General features: G+C 36.1%; 1 protein-coding gene across 1 annotated transcript in view; it reads right to left on the bottom strand.

The window, feature by feature from the left end:
* The window catches only part of LOC114224818 (disintegrin and metalloproteinase domain-containing protein 5-like), a 134,012-nt gene that overhangs the window by 27,881 nt on the left and 84,023 nt on the right, over positions 1-22,108 (bottom strand). Inside the window, exons 15-16 of the mRNA XM_088021310.1 lie at positions 17,315-17,510; positions 253-343 (exon numbers count right to left, since the gene is read on the bottom strand). Coding sequence (XP_087877436.1) covers positions 253-343; positions 17,315-17,510 — 287 coding nt within the window. The remainder of the gene's footprint in view (positions 1-252; positions 344-17,314; positions 17,511-22,108) is intronic.

The following is a 22,108-nucleotide window of genomic DNA, read 5'->3' as shown; positions in this document are numbered from 1 at the left end:
ATTAGCTTCTGAAATTTGAGCAAATTATCATCAGTCTTCAATTCTTTCTTTAGTAAAATAGAATAAATCTCACTACAAATATCATTGTTGTTACATTAGAGGCACTGAATACATGTCACTTGTAGGCAATGAGTAATATTGTTCAGTCAGATTAGGAAACAAAGAAACCTGTGATAAATTGCCATATATTCTAGGATCTTAGCAATATATAACCTACATCCCAAACGAAATTATAAATTTCTAAATACATACGGATAACTACAAAAGTCTCGACCACAGTTTCCATATCTATCTCCTCTTGTATTTACTTCATCATAACAAGCAAATGGACCACCTCTAGAAGCTAAAAGAAAAAAAAACTTAAGTAAATTACAGTACCGATAATCATTGTAGAAATAAAAAACTCATCTTGTAAAATTATAATGTGATACCTAAGGAGGTTTATAATTACCTAGCAGTAAAAAGTTGCTGAGGTAGCTTTTGGGGGAGGCAAGATGGAGGAGGAGTAGGGGACCCCATTTCAACCGGTCCCCTGAATTTAGCTGGATATCTACCAAACCATTCTGAACACCCATGAAATTAGCTTGAGATGTAAAAATATATATCTGGATCGCTAGAAGCAGAAACGTGCCATCTGTCACAAAGTAGGAAGGGCGGAGTCATGAAGCTTCAGGGAGATAAACAGAAGGGGAGGAACCTGGGTGGCTCAGTCCTTAAGCTTCTGCCTTCGGCTGGGGTCATGATCCCGGGGTCCTGGGATCGAGCCCCACATGGGGCTCCCTGCTTGGGGGTGGGGGAAGCCTGCTTCTTCCTCTGCCTCTCCCTCTGCTTGTGTTCCCCCTCTCTCACTGTGTCTCTCTCTGTCAAAAAAAAAAAAAAAAAAAAACTAAAAAAAAAAAGAAGATAAACAGTAGTGGGAGGGCGTCTCCTTAAACTGGCTCCTGGAAAGTGATGTAACACCGGATCGCAAAAGCATCCTGCACCAGGGACCTGGCAAAAACTCACAGAGTGGTAGCGGGCAGGAAAGGGCTCTAGAGCAGTGCCCAGACAGGATCCAGGAGCTGTGGGTGCTCGGGACTCGTGGTTTTAGAAGCACAAAGGGCAGGGGCACTTCTGGGCCCCTGGGAAGATCTCTGGGAGAGTCACTGTGGTCACACACAAAAACGGAGACTGTTAGTTCTGGAGGGTACAGTGAAGAGAGCCGACTGCAATTTCTCTGCTTTGGGCCAGAGGTTTGGGTGCGACCATTTTTGCTCTGACCCTCGAGGAGGCACGGAAAGCCGCCAGAGAACAAAAGCTCAAATTTCCGGGGCGCCTGGGTGGCTCGGTTGGTTAAGCGACTGCCTTCGGCTCAGGTCATGATCCTGGAGTCCCAGGATCGAGTCCCACATCGGGCTCCCTGCTGAGCAGGGAGTTTGCTTCTCCTTCTGACCCTCTTCCCTCTCGTGCTATCTCTCATTCTCTCTCGCAAATAAATAAAAATCTTTAAAAAAAAAATCCAATTTCCACTGTTCCCACCCTCCTGACAGGCAGGGGGCAGGGCAACTCCGCCCAAGCAGGGGTGCCTGAGAAACAGCAACAGGCCCTTCCCCAGAAGGGAGGCTGGAAGAACAAGAGAACGACAACCCTAAAGTCCCTATAAAACCGTAAAATCCCAACACCAGGGAAAATAGTATATTGAGCTCCAGTCGTTGCTTCAGGGCTTGTTTATTTTTCAGATACAAGTCTCTTTTTCTTTTTATTTTTTCTCTTAAGCTTATTCTGATTTTTTTACCTTTTTTCTCATTTCAACTAGATGTTTAATACATCAGTTTATATTGCATAGTAGCTTTTTAACTTGTACTTTTTCACACCTAATTTTTTATAGGTATATGCTTCATTGTATTCCTTTTTTCCCTATTCAATTTCACCTTTATATATATACAACTTTTACTTTCCCTGTAATTTGGGGAAGTAGTGTCCTCTAACAAACAGAACAAAATACACCCAGGAACAACTGAAACACCCTACTTTGTCCACACTGAGATTATAGCCCCCCTTCCCCTTGCCTCTACTTTTTTCTTTTTTTAAATTTTTTTTTTATTTTTAATGTTTTTTTAAAATTTTTAATGTTTTTTTTAATTTTTAAGTTTTATTCTTGTGTTTCATTTCAGCTTTGTTTTTTTGGTGGTGGCTTCTGACCGCTCCACATTTTCCTAGGGTGGATCTTGCTTGGGTCATGCTTGATAATTTGGACTCTGTACACTTCCTCAACCATCCCTCAACAGAATGACTAAGGAGGAAGAACTTCCAACAAAGAAAAGAACCAGAGACAATGGCCTCTGCCACAGATCTAATGGCTATGGATATAAGCGAAATGTCAGAGATAGACTTCAGGGTAACAATTATGAAGTCAATAGCTAGGCTTGAGAAAAGCATTAGTGATAATATAGAATCTCTAAGGGCATAAATGAGATCTAATCAGGCCGAACTAAAAAAAATGCTATGAATGAGATGCGGTCTAAACTGGATACTCTAACATCCAGGGTAAATGAGGCAGAAGAATGAATTAGTGATATAGAAGAAAAACTGATAGAAATGAAGGAAGCCAAGGAGGATAGGGATAGGCAGCTAGAAGCCCATGAGAACAGACCTAGAGAGATCAATGATGCCATGAAATGTTCCAATGTCAGAATTACTGGGATCCCTGAGGGGATGGAGAGAGAGAGAGAGGAGTAGAAGGTATGTTTGAGCAAATCATAGCTGAGAACTTCCCTAATCTGGGGAAGGAAACAAGCATTTATGTCCAAGAGGCAGAGAGGACCCCTCCCAAGATCAATAAAAATAGAACACCCTTGCATATAATAGTAAAACTTGCAAATCTTAGAGCCAAGGAAGCTATCCTGAGAGCAGCTAGGGGGAAGAGCTTTCTTATGTACCGAGGTAGGAACATCAGAATAATGATGTACTATATGGTGGCTAACTGAATATAATAAATAAATAAATAAATAAATAAATAAATAAATAATTTTTTAAAAAAATGATTGTACCAGGTTTAGAATTAGATAATATGGCATGGCTTACACCTTGTTTGTTCACAGAGCATTGAATATTTTTATGTATTTGACTTTTTTCTGCCTTTTAAGATATGAGAAATATAAGGTGAAATGTATGTATTAATTAAATTATTATGCTACTAATTAAATTAACCATGTTAGACTTAAAAAAATTGCTGAGGTAGATCTAGCATTAAAAAGAGAGCTCCTCATTTTAAGCCTGGTAGACTTTGTTCTCTACCAAACAGAAAATAAACAGCAACGTTATTCAAATGGCATTATATTATTAGAAATATAAGCAAACATAGCCCTCTGTCCTGTAAATTGTTTATTTTCTGCTTTAGTTTCCTACCCAATGTGAAAATGTAGCTTGTTAGCCTAAACAAACCAGGAGAGAAAGAGTATGTATAATGCAATACAGATAAGAAGCCCAAAGAGCATATTTCTTAACTCTTCGTTCATATTAAAGTCCTCATTTCTGTTCCCTCCTATCCTAACAATCGCTAAAATAAAAATTTTGAATGGTTCCAGTCCCAGATGGCCACTTAGGAAGACCCTGAACTCACTTCCTTCCATGCTCATACCAAATCTATACCTATTTATAAATTCCTCCTGAAGAACTGAGTACTGACTGAATGGCTTCTGTACAATGAAAGACAGAAAGACCACAAAGAGAACTGCAACAGCGATGAAAACATGGTAACAAAGGAAACCCCCATCCCTGATGTTACAGTGGTGAGGGATAGGACTGAGGGACCATGAGCAGATTCATCTGCCCTGAATCATAGGGAAAGAAAGCTACAGTTTAAAAGAGCAACTAGAATTTAAGAGATCCAGCCCTAGAACTCCGCCAAGTGCTGGGAGAGCTGCTGGTACTCTATAGGTCAGAGGGACTGGTGAGTATGACAATTTACATATCCCCTCCACCTTGATAGCATAGCCAAGAGGAGGGTCCTGATGCCACAGGTAGTCAGCTGCCTCAGTGAGCCCTGATTCCCTAGCTCATACAAGCCCTGGACAGCATGGGCACAGAAAAAAAGCTGTGGTTTAAAAGAGCAACTAGAATATAAAGGAATTAGTCTCAGAATCCTGCCTCATGGCAGGGAAGCTCCTGGAACTCTATTTGGGTTTGTGGGGTTGGCAAGCACCACAATTTGCATCCCCTTTCCACCTTGATAGCATGGACAGGAGAGTGACCTAAGTTCCCTAGTTGGCTTACCACCTCAGTGAGCCCCATGACCCTAGGCCACATCATCCTCAACAATCCCACCAAGGTGGCCCAAACACCGTGCACCAGGACACCCCTGGTCAGTGCTCACTACAGCTCCAGCCATCTTGCCAAAGTGACACAGGTGCTAAGCACCTGGAGAACACACCAGGCCCATGCCACCTTCGCTACAGATGGCTTGCCCGGAAACCCCCAGCTCAGAATGCCCTGGGACCTCCCAGCTCACATCTGCTTCAGCTCCAGCCACCCCATAAGAGCAACGCCTGCACAGAGTGCCCTGGGATGCCTAGCCCTTACCCTGCCCTGCTCCAGCTACCCTGCCAGGGTACCATCTGCATGGAGTGCCCTAGGACAACATGGCCTGCACCAACCTCAGCGTCAGCTAACCTGCCAGTATGCCCTCTGTGGAGAAAGCCCTGGAACCCCCCAGTTTGCACCCACTTCAACTTGCAAGAACAAACAAAGACCAAGGTTAGTTGAAGGAAGGAAAGAATAAAGATCAGAGTAGAAATAAATGAAAAAAGAATTTAGAAAGATAGAAAAGACCAATGAAATAAAGAGCTGGTTAGTTCTTTGAAACAATAAACAAAATTGATAAACCTTTAGCCATACTCCTCAAGAAAAAAAGAGAGAGGACTCAAATAAATAAAATCAGAATTGAAAGAGAAGTAACAACTCACACCACAGAAATACAAAGAATTATAAGAAACTACTACAAAAAATTATATGCCAATGAATTGGACAACCTAGAAAAAACACATAAATTCCTAGAAACATAAAATCCATCAAAACTGAATCAAGAAGAAATAGAAAATCTGAACACACATGAAATTGAATCAGTAATCAAACAACTACGAAAGCATAAAAGTCCAGGACCAAAAAGATTCACAGGTGAATTTTACCAAACATTTAAGGAAGAGTTAATACCTATTCTTCTCAAACTTCCAAAAAATAGAAGGAAATCTTCAAATACATTCTACTGCAGCCAGCATCACCTTGATACCAAAACCACATAAACACACGACAAAAAGGAAAACTATAGGTCAATATCTCTGAGGGACATACATGCAAAATCCTCAATAAAATATCAGCAAATCACATCCAACAATATATGAAAAGGATCATTCATCATGATCAAGTGGGATTTATTCTGGGGATGCAGTGATGGTTCAATATTTACAAATCAATCAATATGATACACCACATTAACAAAACAAGAGATAAAAATCATATGATCATCTCATTAGATGAAGAAAAAGCATTTTTACAAAGTACAACATCCATTCATGATAAAAACCCTCCACAAAGTGGGTTTAGAGGGAATATACCTCAACACAATAAAGGTCATATATGAAAAACCCACAGATAACATCATACCCAATGGTGAAAAACTGAGCAACTTTTCCTCTAAGATCTGGAATAAGACAAGAATGTCCCACTCTCACCACTTTTATTCAACATATTACTAGAAATTCTAGCCACAGCAATTAGGCAAGAAAAGATATTAAAGGTATTCAAATTTGTAAGGAATAAGTAAGTCTCTATTTGCAGAAGACATGATACTGCATATAGAAAACCCTAAAGATTCCACCAAAAAAACTATTAGAAGTAATAAATGAATCAGTAAAGTTGCATGATACAAAATTAATACACAAAATTTGGTTGCATTTGTGTACATTAATAATGAAGTAGCAGAAAGATAAATAAAGAAAACAACTCCATTTACAATTGCACCAGAAATAATAAAATACCTAGGAATAAACTTAACTAAGAAAATGAAAGACCTATACTCTGAAAACTATAAAACATTGATTGAAGAAGTTGAAAACAACACAAATTAATGGAAAGATATTCCATGCTCATGGACTGGAAGAATGAATATTATTAAAATGTTCATACTACCCAAAGCAATCAACAGATTCAATGCAATCCCTATCAAAATACCAACAGCATTTTTCACAGAACTAGAACAAATAATATTAAAATTTTTATGGAACCATGAGAGACCTCAAATAGCCAAAGCAATGTTGAGAAAGAAAAACAAAGCTGGAGGTATCACAATCCCAGATTTCAAGATATTCAGCAAAGCTGTCATAATCAAAACACATGGTACTGGAACAAAAGTAAACACATAGCTCAATAGAACAAAATACAAAGACCAGAAATAAACCGACACTTATGTTGACAGTTAATCTATGACAAAGGAGGCAAGAATATACACTGGGGAAAAGACAGTGTCTTCAATAGTGTGGAAAAACTGGACAGCTACATGAAAAAGAATAAAAATGGACCATCTTCTCACACCATACACAAAAATAAATTCAAAATGCATTAAAGACCTAACTATAAGGCACAAATTCATAAAACTCCTACAAGAAAACTTAGGCAAAAATTTCTTTGACATTGATCATAGCAACATTTTTCTAGATATGTCTCTCCAGGCAAGGGAAACAAAAGCAAAAATAAACTATTAGGATTACACCAGAATAAAAAGATTTGCATAGCAAAGGAAACCATCACCAAAGCAAAAAGGCAACCTACTAAATAGGAATAGGTATTTGCAAATGATATACCCAATAAGGGCTTAGTATCCAAATTATGGAAAGAACTTATACAACTCAAGTCCAAAAAACCAAACAATACAATTAAAAAATGAGCAGAGGACCTAGATAGACATTTTCCAAAGAAGACATGCAGATGGCTAACAGACATCTGAAAAGATACTGATCACTAATCATCCTGAAAATGCAAATAAAAACCAAAATGGAGACATCACCTTACACCTCTCAGAATGGCTAGAATCAAAAAGAAAACAAAAAATAAGTGTTGGAAAGGATATAGAGAAAAAGGAACACTTGTGCACCATTGGTGGGAATGTAAATTGGTATAGTTGAAAACAGTATGGAGGTTCCCTGAAAAATTAAAAATAGAAATATCATATAATCCAGTAATTCCACTGCTGCATATTTACCCAAAGAGAACAAACAGACAAAAAAAATTTGAAAAGGTATATGCACCCCTATATTTACTGCAGCATTATTTACAGTAGCCAAAATATGGAAGCAACCCAAGTGTCCATCAATAGATGAACAAGTAAAGAAGATATAGTGTGTGTGTGTGTGTGTGTGTGTGTGTGTGTGTGTGTGTGTGTGTGTAATGGAATATTCCTGAGCCATAAAAAAATAATGAGATCTTGACATTGGTGACAACATTTATGGACCAAAGGGTATTATGCTAAGTGAAATAAGTCAGACAAAGAAACTATCATATGATTTCACTTATATGGGGAATCTAAGAAACAAAACATATTAACAAACAAACAAAAAGCAGAAACAGACCCATAAATACAGAGAACAAACTGATGGTTGCCAGTGGGTGTGGGGGGAAGATGGGCAAATGACTGAAGGGTAATGGGAGATACAGACTTCCGGTTATGGAATGAATAATCATGGGGATAAAAGGTACAGCATAGGGAATACAGTTGATATTGTAATAGCGTTGTATGGTGACAGATGGTAGCTACACTTGTGGTGAGCACAGCAAAATGCATAGAGTTGTTGAATCACGATGTTATACACCTGAAACTAATGTAACATTGTGTGTCAACTACACTTCAATAAAAAAAGAGCTATTTAATTTTAAAATCAGGAAGGACACCAATGTTCATCTACTTCACCCTTTTATATCTTGAGTTATGTCTAATTTTAAAATCATAAAAAATTCAAATGTAATAATAGCTGTCCTATCACTATGACTTGGTGATTGGAGGTGCCTTGTGTTGATCACGTTAATCACATGTAATAAAACCTGAGATCTTTTGTTGTCACCACTATTAACTGGCAAAGGAGCTCCTTTCAGCAATTTCAGATTTTCATAGTTGGAGGACATGATCAATAAACTTCATTCTCTCTCTTGACACAATCCATACATATAAAAGATGCCACAAAACAAGTCAAAATAGATTTGTGAGCAGAATCCAACTGTCTTTTGAAAAGCCTACTCTTGAACTAATCAGTAAGTAATTAGCTTCTTTTTGTTTTGTCCCAAATTACTGATTTGATTTGATTTGATTTGATTTGATTTGATTTGATTAAATCTAATTTGAACTTCTCGATTCCCCCAAATTCTATCCAAGGGCCAGGATTAAAATGGTGCAAAATTTAAGAGGGTAGAGAAGCAAAAATTCAATAATCAAATAATATCTTAACTCAATATTTTTAAAAATCAAAATTAATGGCAAGAAAAATTCATGATAAACAAAATACTACATTTTAGATAGGGACGGATCATTGTCATATAACACTGCTTTACTGCCATTGGAACAGCTCTTTCCAATCAGCCCTTAGTTCCTTTGAGTGGCTTGGGGAGCGAGGTCAGTAACCTGCTCCATCTTCTTCCACACACTGGAGGAAAAGTGAAAGCAGCAAAATGCAGGTTATCTCCAAGATTGCTCCTGGGATCTCCCACCACTCTGAAAAACCCCACATCTTCTTTGTAGTCTTTTTCAGCTCAACTTCTGGGACTTAGGATGGCAAATATTTCTGCATTGTTCTCTTGACTATCAAAGCCCACTGCTCTGGCCATCCCACTCCTGACCTAAATTTTCTTTTCTTCCCAAGACTATGTCTGCTATGGTTCCATTACGTAACTCTCCTGTGGCCCTAAAAGATTCAGGCCTTTTGGGTATCAACCTTCCTACTCTTGCCTCTATTTTGCAGGCTTTGAACTGATATCACTGCAAGACCCACAAGCATGAAAGAAGACAGTTATTGAAAGTTAAGTTTGGGACATTCTGGAACATGACCCTGACTCTGCTCTTTCCAGAAGCCAGTGGGTGCACGTTCTTGAACAATGCCAAGAGCTGGTCACATCAGGAAATGCAATGACCTGCTGTGAGAATGCTGTTTGCAGAGATTCTGATAAGGTAGAGGCATCGAGAAAACGCATTTTTCACCTGGTAGGGCCAAGTAAAAGTCAATAACTGGGTTTTTCTTGTTTGTTTGTTTGTTTTGGTTTTTTGTTTGTGTCTGTTTTGTTTATGTGGCTGCAAGAATCTCTAGGGTAAATATATTTATTTTGTGATTTTTATGTAATTGTTTGCCTTAGTTGTTAATTCTTTGTATTTTATAACTGACTGTGCTTCCCACCACATTTTATTCCCATGGCAGGACTGTAATGAACGTAGTCAGGTATTTATGTTTCTGTTTATGGGTGAGGAGACCCAGTATCCTGCACTTGGTGACACTTAGTGACATTAAGCCCAATGTTCAAGAGTATTAAAAGCATCTACTCCTAAATATGTCCACATAGGGGGTTGCAGCAGTTGAAGTACAGAGTAAATACAATCAAAAGGAAGCATCCCTGGGGTACCTGGGTGGCTCAGTCACTTGAGTAACTGACTGTTGATTTTGACTCAGGTCATGATCTCAGGGTTCTGGGCTCTAGCCCCATATCATGCTCTACATTCAGTGGGGAGTCTGCTTGAGATACTCTCCTTCCCTCTCCCTCTGCCCCTCCCCTCACTCTCTCTACTCTCTAAAATAAATAAGTAAAATCTTTATTAAAAAAAAGGAAGCATCAACTTAGTCACCTGTGATTTAATATCTGAGACAGAGAGAGGGAAAAGGTGAGCTACTTCCATAAAATGCTTCCATGTAAAAATACTTCAGGCCCCACACATCAATGGAATTTATCAATAATTCTCTAAACATTAATGTATTGACTTCTCAAATCAAAAAGCATAGAATGGTTTAATGGACAATAAAACCAGACCCAACTACACTGCCTACAAGAGACTCACTTGAGCTTTAAGGTCACACAGAGGCTCAAAGTGAAAGGATAGTAAAATATATTTCATGAGAGGGGTAACCAAAAGAGAGCAGAGGTAGCTATATTTATATCAGGCAAAATAGACTTTAAGCCAAAAAACAGTAACAAGAGACTAAGATAGTGATGTAATTTAAGATCAATTCTTCAAGAAGATATAACAATCAAATATATATGCACCCAACAACAGAGCACCTAAATATATTAAGCAAATACTAACAGCTCTAAAGGGAGAAAAAGACAACAATACAGTAATAGTAGAAGTCAATAACCACTATCAACAATTGATAGATTATCCAGACAGAAAATCAACAAGGAAATGTTGGACTTGAATCATACATTCTTCCAAAGGGAACTAACAGACATAATCAGAATATTCTATTGAACCACAGTTGAATTCACATTATTCTCAAATGCACATGGCACATTATCCAGTACAGAGCACATGTTGGGTCACAAAACAAAGCCTAGAAATTTTAAGAAGACTATCAGTCTTTTCTGACCACAATGGTTAAAACTAGAAATCAATAACAGAAGTAAAACTGGAAAACTAAAAAAAATATATGTGCAGATTAAACAATATACCCCTGAATAACCAATGGTTCAAAGAAGTTATCAAAAGAGAAGTCAAGTCCTAAATAAAAATAGAAGCATAATGTAGGAAAACTTATGGAATGTTAAAGACCCCAAATAGTCAAAGCAATCCTGAGAAAGAACAAAACTAGTGACAACACACTTCCTAGATTTCAAACTATACTACAAAGCTATAGTGATCAAAACAGTATAGTCCTGGCATAAAAATGGAGAGACCAATGGAACAGAATCAAGAGCCCAGAAATAAACCACACAGATACAGTCCACTAATATTTGACAAGGGTGCCAAGAAACTCAATGTAGAAAAGAAAGTCTCTTCAAAAGCTATATAACCACATGCAGAAGAATGAAATTAAACCTCTACCTTATACCTCTCATAGAAATGAACTCAAGATAGATTAAAGACTTAAACATAAGACCTGAAACAATAAAACTCCTAGAAGAAAACACAGGAAAAGCACTCCTTAACATTGGCCTTGGCAGGGATTTCCTGGATATGACATCAAAACCATAAGCAACAAAAGCAAAAATAAATATGTGGAACTACATCAAACTTTTTTAAAAAGCTGTTTCACAGCAAAAGAAACAATCAATAAAATGAAAAGACAACTTAAAAGAGGAAATAAAATATTTGCAAATCATATATCTTTTAAGGCATTAATATCCAAAACATATAAAGAACCCATACAACTCAGTACCCCCCCAAAAAAAGAAAAATCAAATAAATTGATTAGAAAATGGGCAAAGGACCTGAATAGACATTTTGCAAAGAAGACATACAAATGGCCAACAGGTACATGAAACATCACTGATCATCAGGTAACTGCCAATCAAAACCACAGTGAGATATCACCTCACACCTGTTATGTTTGTTATTATAAAAAAGATAAAAATAACAAATGTTGGCAAGGATTCAGAGAGAAAGGAACCCTTGTATACTGCTGGGAACATAAATTGGTTCAGCCACTACTGAAAACAGTATGGAAGTTCCTCAAAATCTTAAAAATAGACTATCATATGATCCAGCAATTCCACTTCCGGGTATTTATCCAAAGGATTTGAAATCATGATCTCAAAAAGGTATGTCCACTCCTATGTGTACATTGTAGCCTTATTCACAATAGCCAAAATATGTAAACAATCTATTTCCACTAAACAAGGGTCCATTAAGGAATGAATGTAAAAGAAAATGTGATATATCTATATTATTCAACCATGAAAAGCAGAAATTCCTGCCATTTGAGACAATCTGGATAAACTTTAAAGGCATTACACTAAATGAAATATATCAGAGAAAAACAAATCCTATATGATATCACTTATACGTGGAATCTAAAAAAGCCAAACAGAGAAACAAGGAGCAGTTTGGGGTTTTGCATAGTAGAAATAGGGAAATATTAGTCAAGGGTACAAACTTCCAGTTATAATATTAATACACTCTGGAGATCTAATGTACAACATGTTGGTTATAGCTAATAAATACCATATTATATACTTGAAAGTTGCTGAGAAAGTAAATCTTCAAAATTCTCATGACAAAAAGGAAAGGGTAATTATATGGCAGGATGGAGGTGTTAACCAATGCTATATGATAATCATTTTGCAATATCTGAATGTATCAAATCAACATGTTGCATGCCTTAAACTTACACGGTATCATATATCAATTTTATCCTAATAATATTGGAGGGAAAAGATATTTCAGAGAGAAAAAGATATCAGCAACATGGCAGCGTAGGAAGCCCTGGACTCTCCTTTCCATTCACAAATTCGCTGGTTCAGCTTCAATTCATGGATTAATTTTCTTTGTGATGAACCCTAAATTAAATGAAAGGCTCTTTTACTCTGGGAGAATGCAAAACCAGACTCACCAAAGCCAGTAGGGAGATTCAAGACACCCTCTCATCAGCAACCTTACCACAGTGCAGTGTCTTACAAGCAGGAAGAGATCATCTAGCTCGCTGCTTCACCCAGCAGAGAAGGATTTGTTTGGAGGTCCAACATGTGTACATTTTCAAGGGGGCTGCCCAAAGACCTGGAATCTGTATTGCCAGTTCTGGGAGCTCTGATGGGTCTGAAATGTCTGGATGTCCAGGGACTATAGGGGTGGCAGCTTGAGCTAGTAGTTATCAATAGTACTACCTCTGCTCAATACCAAGTGAGTGGATAAATAATTCCAGCTCTCAGCTTTCCCCTTGGGAGGCAAAGACTTGATCCATTCATCCAGAGCCCGAAGTACCAAACAGAAATCATGAAGCCGACAATACACTAACAACTGAAAAATGTGCTAGAGGGGTTCAATAACAGACTAAATCAAGTAAAAAGAATGATCAGTGAACTCAAAAAGAGGTCACTGGAAATTATTAAGAACAGCAAACAAGATAAGAGAATGAGAAAGAGTAACTTAAGGGACTTATAGGGCACCATCAATGAGACTAATATATGCATTATGAGAGTTCCAGAAAAAGAATAGAGAAGGAAAGGATCAGGAAACATATTCAAAGAAATAATGGTTAACTTCTCAAGTTGGAAGAAGGAAATGGATATCCAGATCGAGAACATCCAAAGAACCTCAAATAAGGTGGGCCCAAAGAAATCCATAACAAGACACATTATAATAAAATTGTCAAAATTCAAAGACAAAGACAGAATTTGACAGAAAAATGAGTTCTCACATACCAAGGAACCCCCATAAGGCTATGAGGGAATTTTTCAGCAGAAACCTTATAGTCCAGAAGGCAGTGGTATGATAGTCAAAGCACTGACAGAAAAAGCTGCCAACAAAGAATACTGTATCAGGCAAAACTGCCCTTCAAAAATTAAAGGGAGATAAAATCGTTCCAGACAAACAAAAGCTAAATGAGTTCATGACCACTAGACCTCCCTTCCACAAAATGCTAAAGATAGTATTGCCAGCATTATGGTGGCATAAGACATCCCTCCTTTTTGTGCCTCCCTTTTAATAAAAAATCCACATATATTTATCATATACCAGGTCTATTTCAGACACTCAAGAAAGAACAGAAGATGGAGAAAGATAGTTGCCAAGCTTTAAGAAATTAAAGATTTACATATAAACACATAAAACATGATATTAAAAGAGCTAATGGGCTTCAGAGTAAGGAAATACTGAAACAAAGCTTTAAAAAACTTTTACCTGGGGTGCCTAGGTGGCTCACTAGGCTGTGTCTGACTTCGGCTCAGGTCATGATCTCAGGGTTCTGGTATCGAGCTCCGTGTGGGGGGGGGGTCCCTGCTCCGCAGGGAGTCTGCTTGTCCCTCTCCTTCTGCCCTTCCCTCTGCTCATGCTCTCCCTCCCTCTCTCCCTCAAATAAATAAATCTTTTTTAAAAAGCTTTTTAGCTGAATTACTTTAAATAATATTAAAGACAGACAGTGTCTACATATCAAATGAATTGGGTTTTTTTGTCTTTCCACAAATTTTATTGTGTTAAAATACAAAATAGAGTTTACCATCTTAACCATTTTTAAGTGTAAAGGTTAGTGGTATTAAATGCATTCATGTTGTATAGCTGTCACTACCATCCATTCATAACTTTTCATCTTGTAAAAGAGAAACTCTATACTTATTAAACAATAACTGTCCATTCCTCCTCTTCCCAGGTCCCTGGCAAATACCATTATACTTTCTACATCTATGATTTTTGACTTAGGTACCTCATAGAGTATTTGTGTTTTTGTGACTGGCTATTCCACTTAGCAAAATTGTCCTCAAGATTCATCCATGTGTAGACTACTGCAAAATTTCTATCCTTTTTACTGTAGAATAAAATTCCATTGTTTGTTTGTATATACCACATTTTTCTTTTTCCATACATCTATTGATGGACACTTGTGTTGCTTCCAAATTTTAGCTATTCCCAATAATGCTGCTATGAACATGGGTGTACAAATATCTCTTCTAGACACTGCTTTCAATTCTTTTGGTTATAGTCTCAGAAGTAGGAATGCTGGATCATATAGTAATTCTATTTCTAATTTTAGAGGAACAATCATCTATTTTTCACAGCAGCTTGTATCATTTTACATCCCACCAATAGTGCGCAAGCGTTCTGATTTCTCTATACACTCACCCATCCTTGTTGGAATTTTGTGTTGTTGTTGTTGTTGTTGTTTTGTAGCCATCCTAATGAGTGTGAAACTGCGGTTTTGATTTACATTTCCCTAATGATTAGTAAAGGTGAGCTTCTTTATCTTATTTGGAGAAATGTCTATTCAAGTTCTTTGCCCGTTTTTGAAGTGGACTATTTATTTCTTGTTGTTGAGTTTTTGGAGTTTTCCATATATTCTGGATATTAATTTCTTATCAGATACATGATTCATAAATATTTTCTCCCAATGAAACTATAAAACAGCCAGAAAGCAATTAATAAGATGGCCCCTTGTTTTGGGCCAGGTAACTCTGTTGTAGGAACTGTTCTGTGTATTGTAGAATGTTTAGTAGCATCCCTGACTTTTACCTTCTAGAAGCCAGTAACAGTCCTGCCCCAGTTGTAAAAACCAAAAATGTCTGCTGGCATTGTGTCTAGTAAGCAAAGGCCATGAATACTGCTGAATGTACTACAATGCACAGAATGTACTACAATACACAATTCCCACCTCTCACAACAAAGAATTATCTGGCCTAAAATATCAATAATGTTGACCCTGAGAAACCCTGATGTGATTGTTGGGTTTGTATGCACATTCCTTTAGGTGCTACACAACTTAATTTGGTGACAAATACTCCTAATAATGTATGTGACTTTACAACTAATGAGACCTCCTACCTTTTAGAGGATAAACATCACCACAAACTAAATGATGCTAAAACTTTAACATTTTATATTATACCTAAATATTAAGTTTCTGCATATGCAAAAATAACACTGAAAAGCATACCATAGGAGCTAGACTTCTACAAAAACAAAATTTGCTAAGGAATTTAGAAAAGGACACACATTTTACCTCATAAGCATATTTTGGCCAGAAACTAAAAATTTAGTGGCACATAATGATTTGTGTTAGGTCTGTGAGTAAGATTTTATTGGCTGTTGCCTGTAAATCATATATCATTCTTATCTTGGAAAGCTAATGCTTTCAGAATTCTATGAAGCCCAGGACGCGTGGGTGGCTCAGTCGTTCAGTGTCTGCCTTCGGCTCAGGTCAGGATCCCAGGGTCCTGGGATTGAGCTCTGCATCGGGCTCCCTGCTCCTTGGGAAGCCTGCTTCTCCCTCTCCCACTCCCCCTGCTTGTATTCCCTCTTGCTGTGTCTCTCTCTGTCAAATAAATAAATAAAATCTTAAAAAAAAAATTCTATTAAGCCCTACTCAAGACCATTCTGGTTAACCAGTGTCCATGGCAGATCACAGATGACCTAGTCAAAGAATTTTAGTTAATTTGGATTGAAATACAGTTATGGTTGAAGAAAATTTTTCAGCTCCAAAATTTTCAATTTCCTTTTGCCCCCAAGCTCTGCAGGAGGCTCACAAAATGTGATTGCTTTTCAAAAATAAATACAAAACCTAATTGATAGTCAGGCCCAGACTTATCATGTCCTAAATGCATTTACACAAGTAATCACTAGGATTGGAGAGATATTTCTTCAAAATCAAGATGCTTTAGATATTATACTTATCTCCAAGAAATTTGTAATACTTTGGGAGAAGACTATTGTACTTAAATATCTGTAGTTCTCACAGAGATCTTTAAATCACTCAAAATCACTGCTAATACTAAAGAAACAATAAACAAGATAAATAACTTGGGGGATATGTAGTTGACATCCCACTATATGGATCTAAATTTATCTAACTAGAACTGAAATTTAGTTTCCTGATTTTACTTAGGGAAACACTGAATCATGGATTTGAAGTAATTTTCTGTTTCTCCTAATTTTACTGGCCATTTGTTTGTTTGCATCTCAATTACGTTTTAAATACTAATGTCACCATTGTCTTGCCAGATAACACAACTATGATTCCTACAGAAAAGCAGAACAAAATTATAATATCACCAAAACCTCTACCTCATCTCCTCCTTAAATTCCTGTCATTCATATAGATTTACATAATACTTAGGTAGGTACACAATACCTATGATCTGGCTAAGAAAGGCCTAAAAGGAGGACTGAGAATAAAATATTTTACTCTCTCAAAGAACATGAACTGTGTATGTTCAGGAAATTGTATATTTCAATGAAGCTAATGATCTACACATTTATAGGAAACTATCAAAGTGAACTGGACAGGTCATAAATTGAAGCACTCACTCATGAGCAAGCCCCTTCAAATAGACCCACACTTGAAATACACACAATTAGTTATTAGTTCTGCTTTGTTCTAGTAAAAACCTTGTTTCATTTAAGCCTGAACTAAACCCCACCACCACCAATTCCATATAATCTGAGAAGCTGCATTTCCACTTGAGGTTTCTTCCTTTGCAAACAAGAATTCCATATAAATTAAGGGTTTTTTTTTTTCAGAATCAAGAAAATTTTATATCCTTTTACACCAAGGGGCAAGACGTCACTAATTAGCAAATTATATTTACATTTTGCCCTTATAGAATTGAATAACAAAGCTTAGAATAATCAGAATTTAGGAACTAAGAAGAAAGTTTTGGTCATTACCTCCTCCAATCAAATCTTTACACTGTTTGCTATGTGTCCGACATTGTCCTCCATAACAGAAGGCATCACCTGAATCACAACTTTGTCCATCACGTGCATAAGTGTCAGGCACACAGTGTGAGGAAACCCCATCGCAATATTCAGGGAAATCGCATTCATCCAAAGGTTTCCTACACTGTATACCGATTGGCTTTAGCTAGAAGGGAAAAAGGAACATAAGAAAAGATTATGCAGCAATAATACTCAACTTTTCTTTCCCTTCAGGCTTTTTCATTTTTTTTCTAAGTTGCTGAGAGCAAGGAGAAAATTAAGTCTTGTTAGCTACTTAAGCATTGCATAGAAATGTAAATAATTAAATTTACTGTGGATAAGAGAGTGGGTAATGAAGTGAGAAATTCAAAGATAAGTAGACTACCATAATTACAAAAAAAAAGACAAAAACTAAACCTAAGCAATTAATATAAAAATTACTGTAAAAAATTACTTTCAACCCATCATGGCTATGTTTGTGTGGACATTCTTTGGTTTCTCCGTATGCTGTCCCTTCAAGCAGAAATCGGCAACCATTTACAAAATAATAAATACACATCATAAACATTTAGAAAAAAGTTTGTAGATTTTTTAAGGTAATTTAAGGACACACAAGAAAGGGTTTATTTCACATATCACATTCCAAACAATTATAAAAAATAACTTCCACAATTATACATCTCTGATCTCTTCAGTACTTACTCTAGCTAGTTCCTTCCAGGATTTGCTTTCTGTACACCTGTCTTTGCCAACAAACTTCCAACTATCATCACTGCAAACACGTTCCTCAGCCTAAACCCCAATTCCTCATGGCTATCCTATGCAAACTAAGTCATATTTGTTCTAGCTTTCAAAGGGCCTAGAGGCCCAACTTCTATAACATTCACCACCACCCAAAATAGGTTTTCTGTATACATTTTTTCCATGTCAACAAGTATTTTCTATATATTACAATTCTGACACAAATTCTTCAAGTGAAGGGTGGGAAGACAAACATAATACTTGAGTCACCCAAGCTTAAGTAGTTAACATTCAAATCAAAACCAATGATCAAAATTACTTCTCAAGGAAAATACATATAAGTATAATGAAAAAGTATTAATATCAGTTTCTTTAAAATATGCTTCCTTTTATAAATATGTATAAGTGGCAATATTACATTCATTCTAATTTCTTCTATTGTTTTGACTATTGTTTATTGCAGTTTAAGGGTCACAGAAAATATGAAGTGTAAGTTCTGGTTGTATACAAATTTTAGGATTGTTTGTTCCAGCTCTGTGAAAAATGCTGGTTTTATTTTGATAGGGATTGCATTGAATGTGTAGATTGCTTTGGGTAGTGTAGACATTTTAACAATATTGTTCTTCCAATCCATGAGCATGGCAGGAGAAAATGGTATAATATTTTCAAAGTGCTGAAAAAAAACAACTACTAACCAAGAATACAATGTCCAGGGATGCCTGGGCAGCTCAGTCGGTTAGGCGTCCAACTCTTGATTTCAGCTCAAGTCATGATCTCAAGGATCATGAGATGGAGCCCTGTGTCAGGCTCTGAGGTCAGCGGGGAATCTGCCTGAGATTCTCTCTCTCTCTCTCCCTCTTCTGCCGCCCCTCCCCCACCACATGTGCGTGCACATGCTCTCTCTCTCTCTCTCTCTAAAATAAATGAAATAAATCTTTAAAAAAAAGAAAAGAATACTATATCCAATAAAGCTATCATTCAGTAATGAAAAAGAGATGAGACTTTCCCAGATAAACAAATCTAAGCGAGTTCATCATCACTATACATGTCTTACAAAAAATGCTAAAGAGACTTATTCAAGTAGAAATGAAAAAATTCTAATTCACAATATGAAAACACAAAAGTATAAAAATCACTGGTAAAAGTAAGTTATAGTTAAATGCAGAATGCTCCCACTACTGTAATAGTTGGTGCATAAATCACTTTTAACTCTAGTATAAAAGTCAAAAGACAAAGGTATGAAAATAACTATAGCTATAATAATTTGTTCATGGATACACAATATAAAAGGATGTATATATGACATCAATAGCATAAAATGGGGGGGTTTGTATGAGATCAAAGTTAGTTGTTATCACTTTAAAATAGACAGTTATAACTATAAAATGTCTTGTGTAAGCTTTGTGGTAATCACATACAGACACACACACACAAAAATACCTGTAGTGAATATACAAAATATAAAGAAAAATTAGTCAAAGCATACCACCACAGAAAAATCAGCAAATCACAAAGACACTAAAAGAGGAAAAACAACAAAACAAACAAAAAACAATTAATATGGCTGGGGCGCCTGAGTGGCTCAGTCGGTTAAGCGGCTGCCTTCAGCTCAGGTCATGATACCAGGGTCCTGGGATCGAGCCCCACATCGGGCTCCCTGCTCAGCGGGGAGCCTGTTTCTCCCTCTCCCTCTGTCTGCCACTCTGCCTACTTGTGCTCTCTCTCTATCTCTGTCAAATAAATAAATAAAAATCTTTAAAAAAATTTTTAAAAAGTATTTCTTTAAAAAAAATTAATATGGCAATAGCAAATCCTCCCTTATCTATAATTACTTTAAAAGTAAATGAATCATAATCAAAAGACACAGAGTAAGCAGATTAATTAAAAACAAGATCAAACTATATGCAACATACAAGAGACCCACTTAGGTCTTTAGGACACATAAACTGAAAGTGAAGAGATAGAAAAAATAGCTCGTGCAAATGGCAATCATAAAGAGCAGGGAGGTCTACATTTATGTCCTACAAAATAGACTTTAAGTCAAAAATGATCACAAGAGTTAGAGAAAGTTATTATATAATGATAAAGAGATCAATTCATTAAGACGATATAACAATTGCAAATATATATGCACCCAATATCAGAATACCTAAATATACAAATATTGACAGAACTAAAGAGAGTAGGGAGTTCATCACTCTACTTTCAGTATTGGCTAGATCATTCAAAAAGAAAAATCTATACCAGAACAGTGGGCTTGAAGTGGGCATAGACCTAATGGACCTAACAAACACGTACAGAATGTTCCATCCAACAGCAGCAGAATACAAATTCTCCTCAAGCACACAAGGAACGTTCTCCAAGGTAGATCATAGGTTAGGCAAAAAAAAACAAGCCTTAACAAATTTAAGAAGACTGAAATTATATCAAGAATTTTTTCTAATCACAATGATGTTAAACGGGAAATCAATAGTGAAAATTCACAAATATGTGGAAATTAAACAACACACTCCTGAACAAACAATGTATTAAAGTAGAAATCAAAGGGAATCAAAAAAAATCTCAAGACAAATGAAAAATTGAAACCTAACAATTAAAAAATTAAGGAATGCATTAAATGCAATTCTGAAAGGAATATTTATAGTGACAAATACCTACAATAAAGAAGATCTTCTTAACATCTCAAGGAACTAGAAAAAGAACAAACTAAGCTCAAAGTTACCAGAAGAAAAGAAATAAAGTTTAAACAGAAATAAATAAAACAGAGATGAGAAAAACAATAGAAAACATCAGTGAAACTGAGCTGGTTTTTGTAAAGATAAAATTGATAAACCTTTTGCTAAACTAAGAAAAAAGAAGACTCATAGAAATTATAAATGAAAGAGGTGACATTATAACAAATATCACAGAAATGCAAAAGATCATAAGAGACTACAACCATATACATGTATGTATGTATGTATGCATATATATATATATATATATATATATATATATATATATATATATATATATATAAAATCATATAACTTGGGATAAATTCCTAGAAACGACCTAACAATTGAATCATGAAAAAAAATAGAAAAATCTGAACAAACCAATAATGAGTAAAGAGATCAAATCAGTTATCAGTTAAAAACCTCCCAACATACAAAATCCCAGGATCAGATGGCTTCACAGATGAATGCTACCAAACACTTAAGGAATATTAATGCTAATCCTTTTCAATCTCTTCCAAAAAACTGAATAGGAAGAAAAACTTCCAAACTCATTTTATGAGGTCAGAATTATCCTAATACCAAAATCAGACCAAAGAAAAGAAAACTATATGCTAATGTAATTTTGACCTGATGAACAGGCCTGATGAACATAAATACAATAATTCTCAATAAAATACTAGCAAACCAATTTCAACAGCACATTAAAATTGATCATACATCATGATCAATTAAGATTTATCACTAAGATTCAAGGATGTTTGAACACATGCAATTTAATAAATGTGATATATCACATTAACAAAGTGAAGGATTAAAAATAATATGATGTATTATATGTTGGCTAATTGAACTTAAATTTAAAAAAATGATCATCTCACTAGATGCAGAAAAAAAAAAACATTTGACATAATTCAATGTATTTTCATGATAAAAACTATCAACAACTTAGAAGGAATGTACCTCAACATAATAAGGGCCATATACGACAAGCCCTTAGCTAAGACAAGGGTGCCCTCTCTCACAACTCTTATTCAACTTAGTACTGGAAGTCCAAGCCAAAACAATTAGGCAAGAAAAAAGAAAAGGCATCCAAATTGGAAAAGAAGCAGTCAGGTTGTCTCTGCAAATGATATTATCCTATATATAGGAAACTCTAAAGACTCTACCAAAAAACTATTAAAAATAATAAGTGAATTCAGTAAAGTTGCAAGATACAAAAAAATATAAAAATCAGTTGTGTATCTTCATACTAAAAATGTGCTATCTACAAAAGAAATTAAGAAAAAAAATCCCATTTACAACA

Source organism: Eumetopias jubatus, unplaced genomic scaffold (assembly GCF_037043125.1).
Source record: "Eumetopias jubatus isolate StellerSeaLion01/CBP00866 unplaced genomic scaffold, mEumJub1_p1.0 scaffold_2, whole genome shotgun sequence".
Lineage (NCBI taxonomy): Eukaryota > Metazoa > Chordata > Mammalia > Carnivora > Otariidae > Eumetopias > Eumetopias jubatus.
This window is presented reverse-complemented; position numbering and strand designations above follow the sequence as displayed.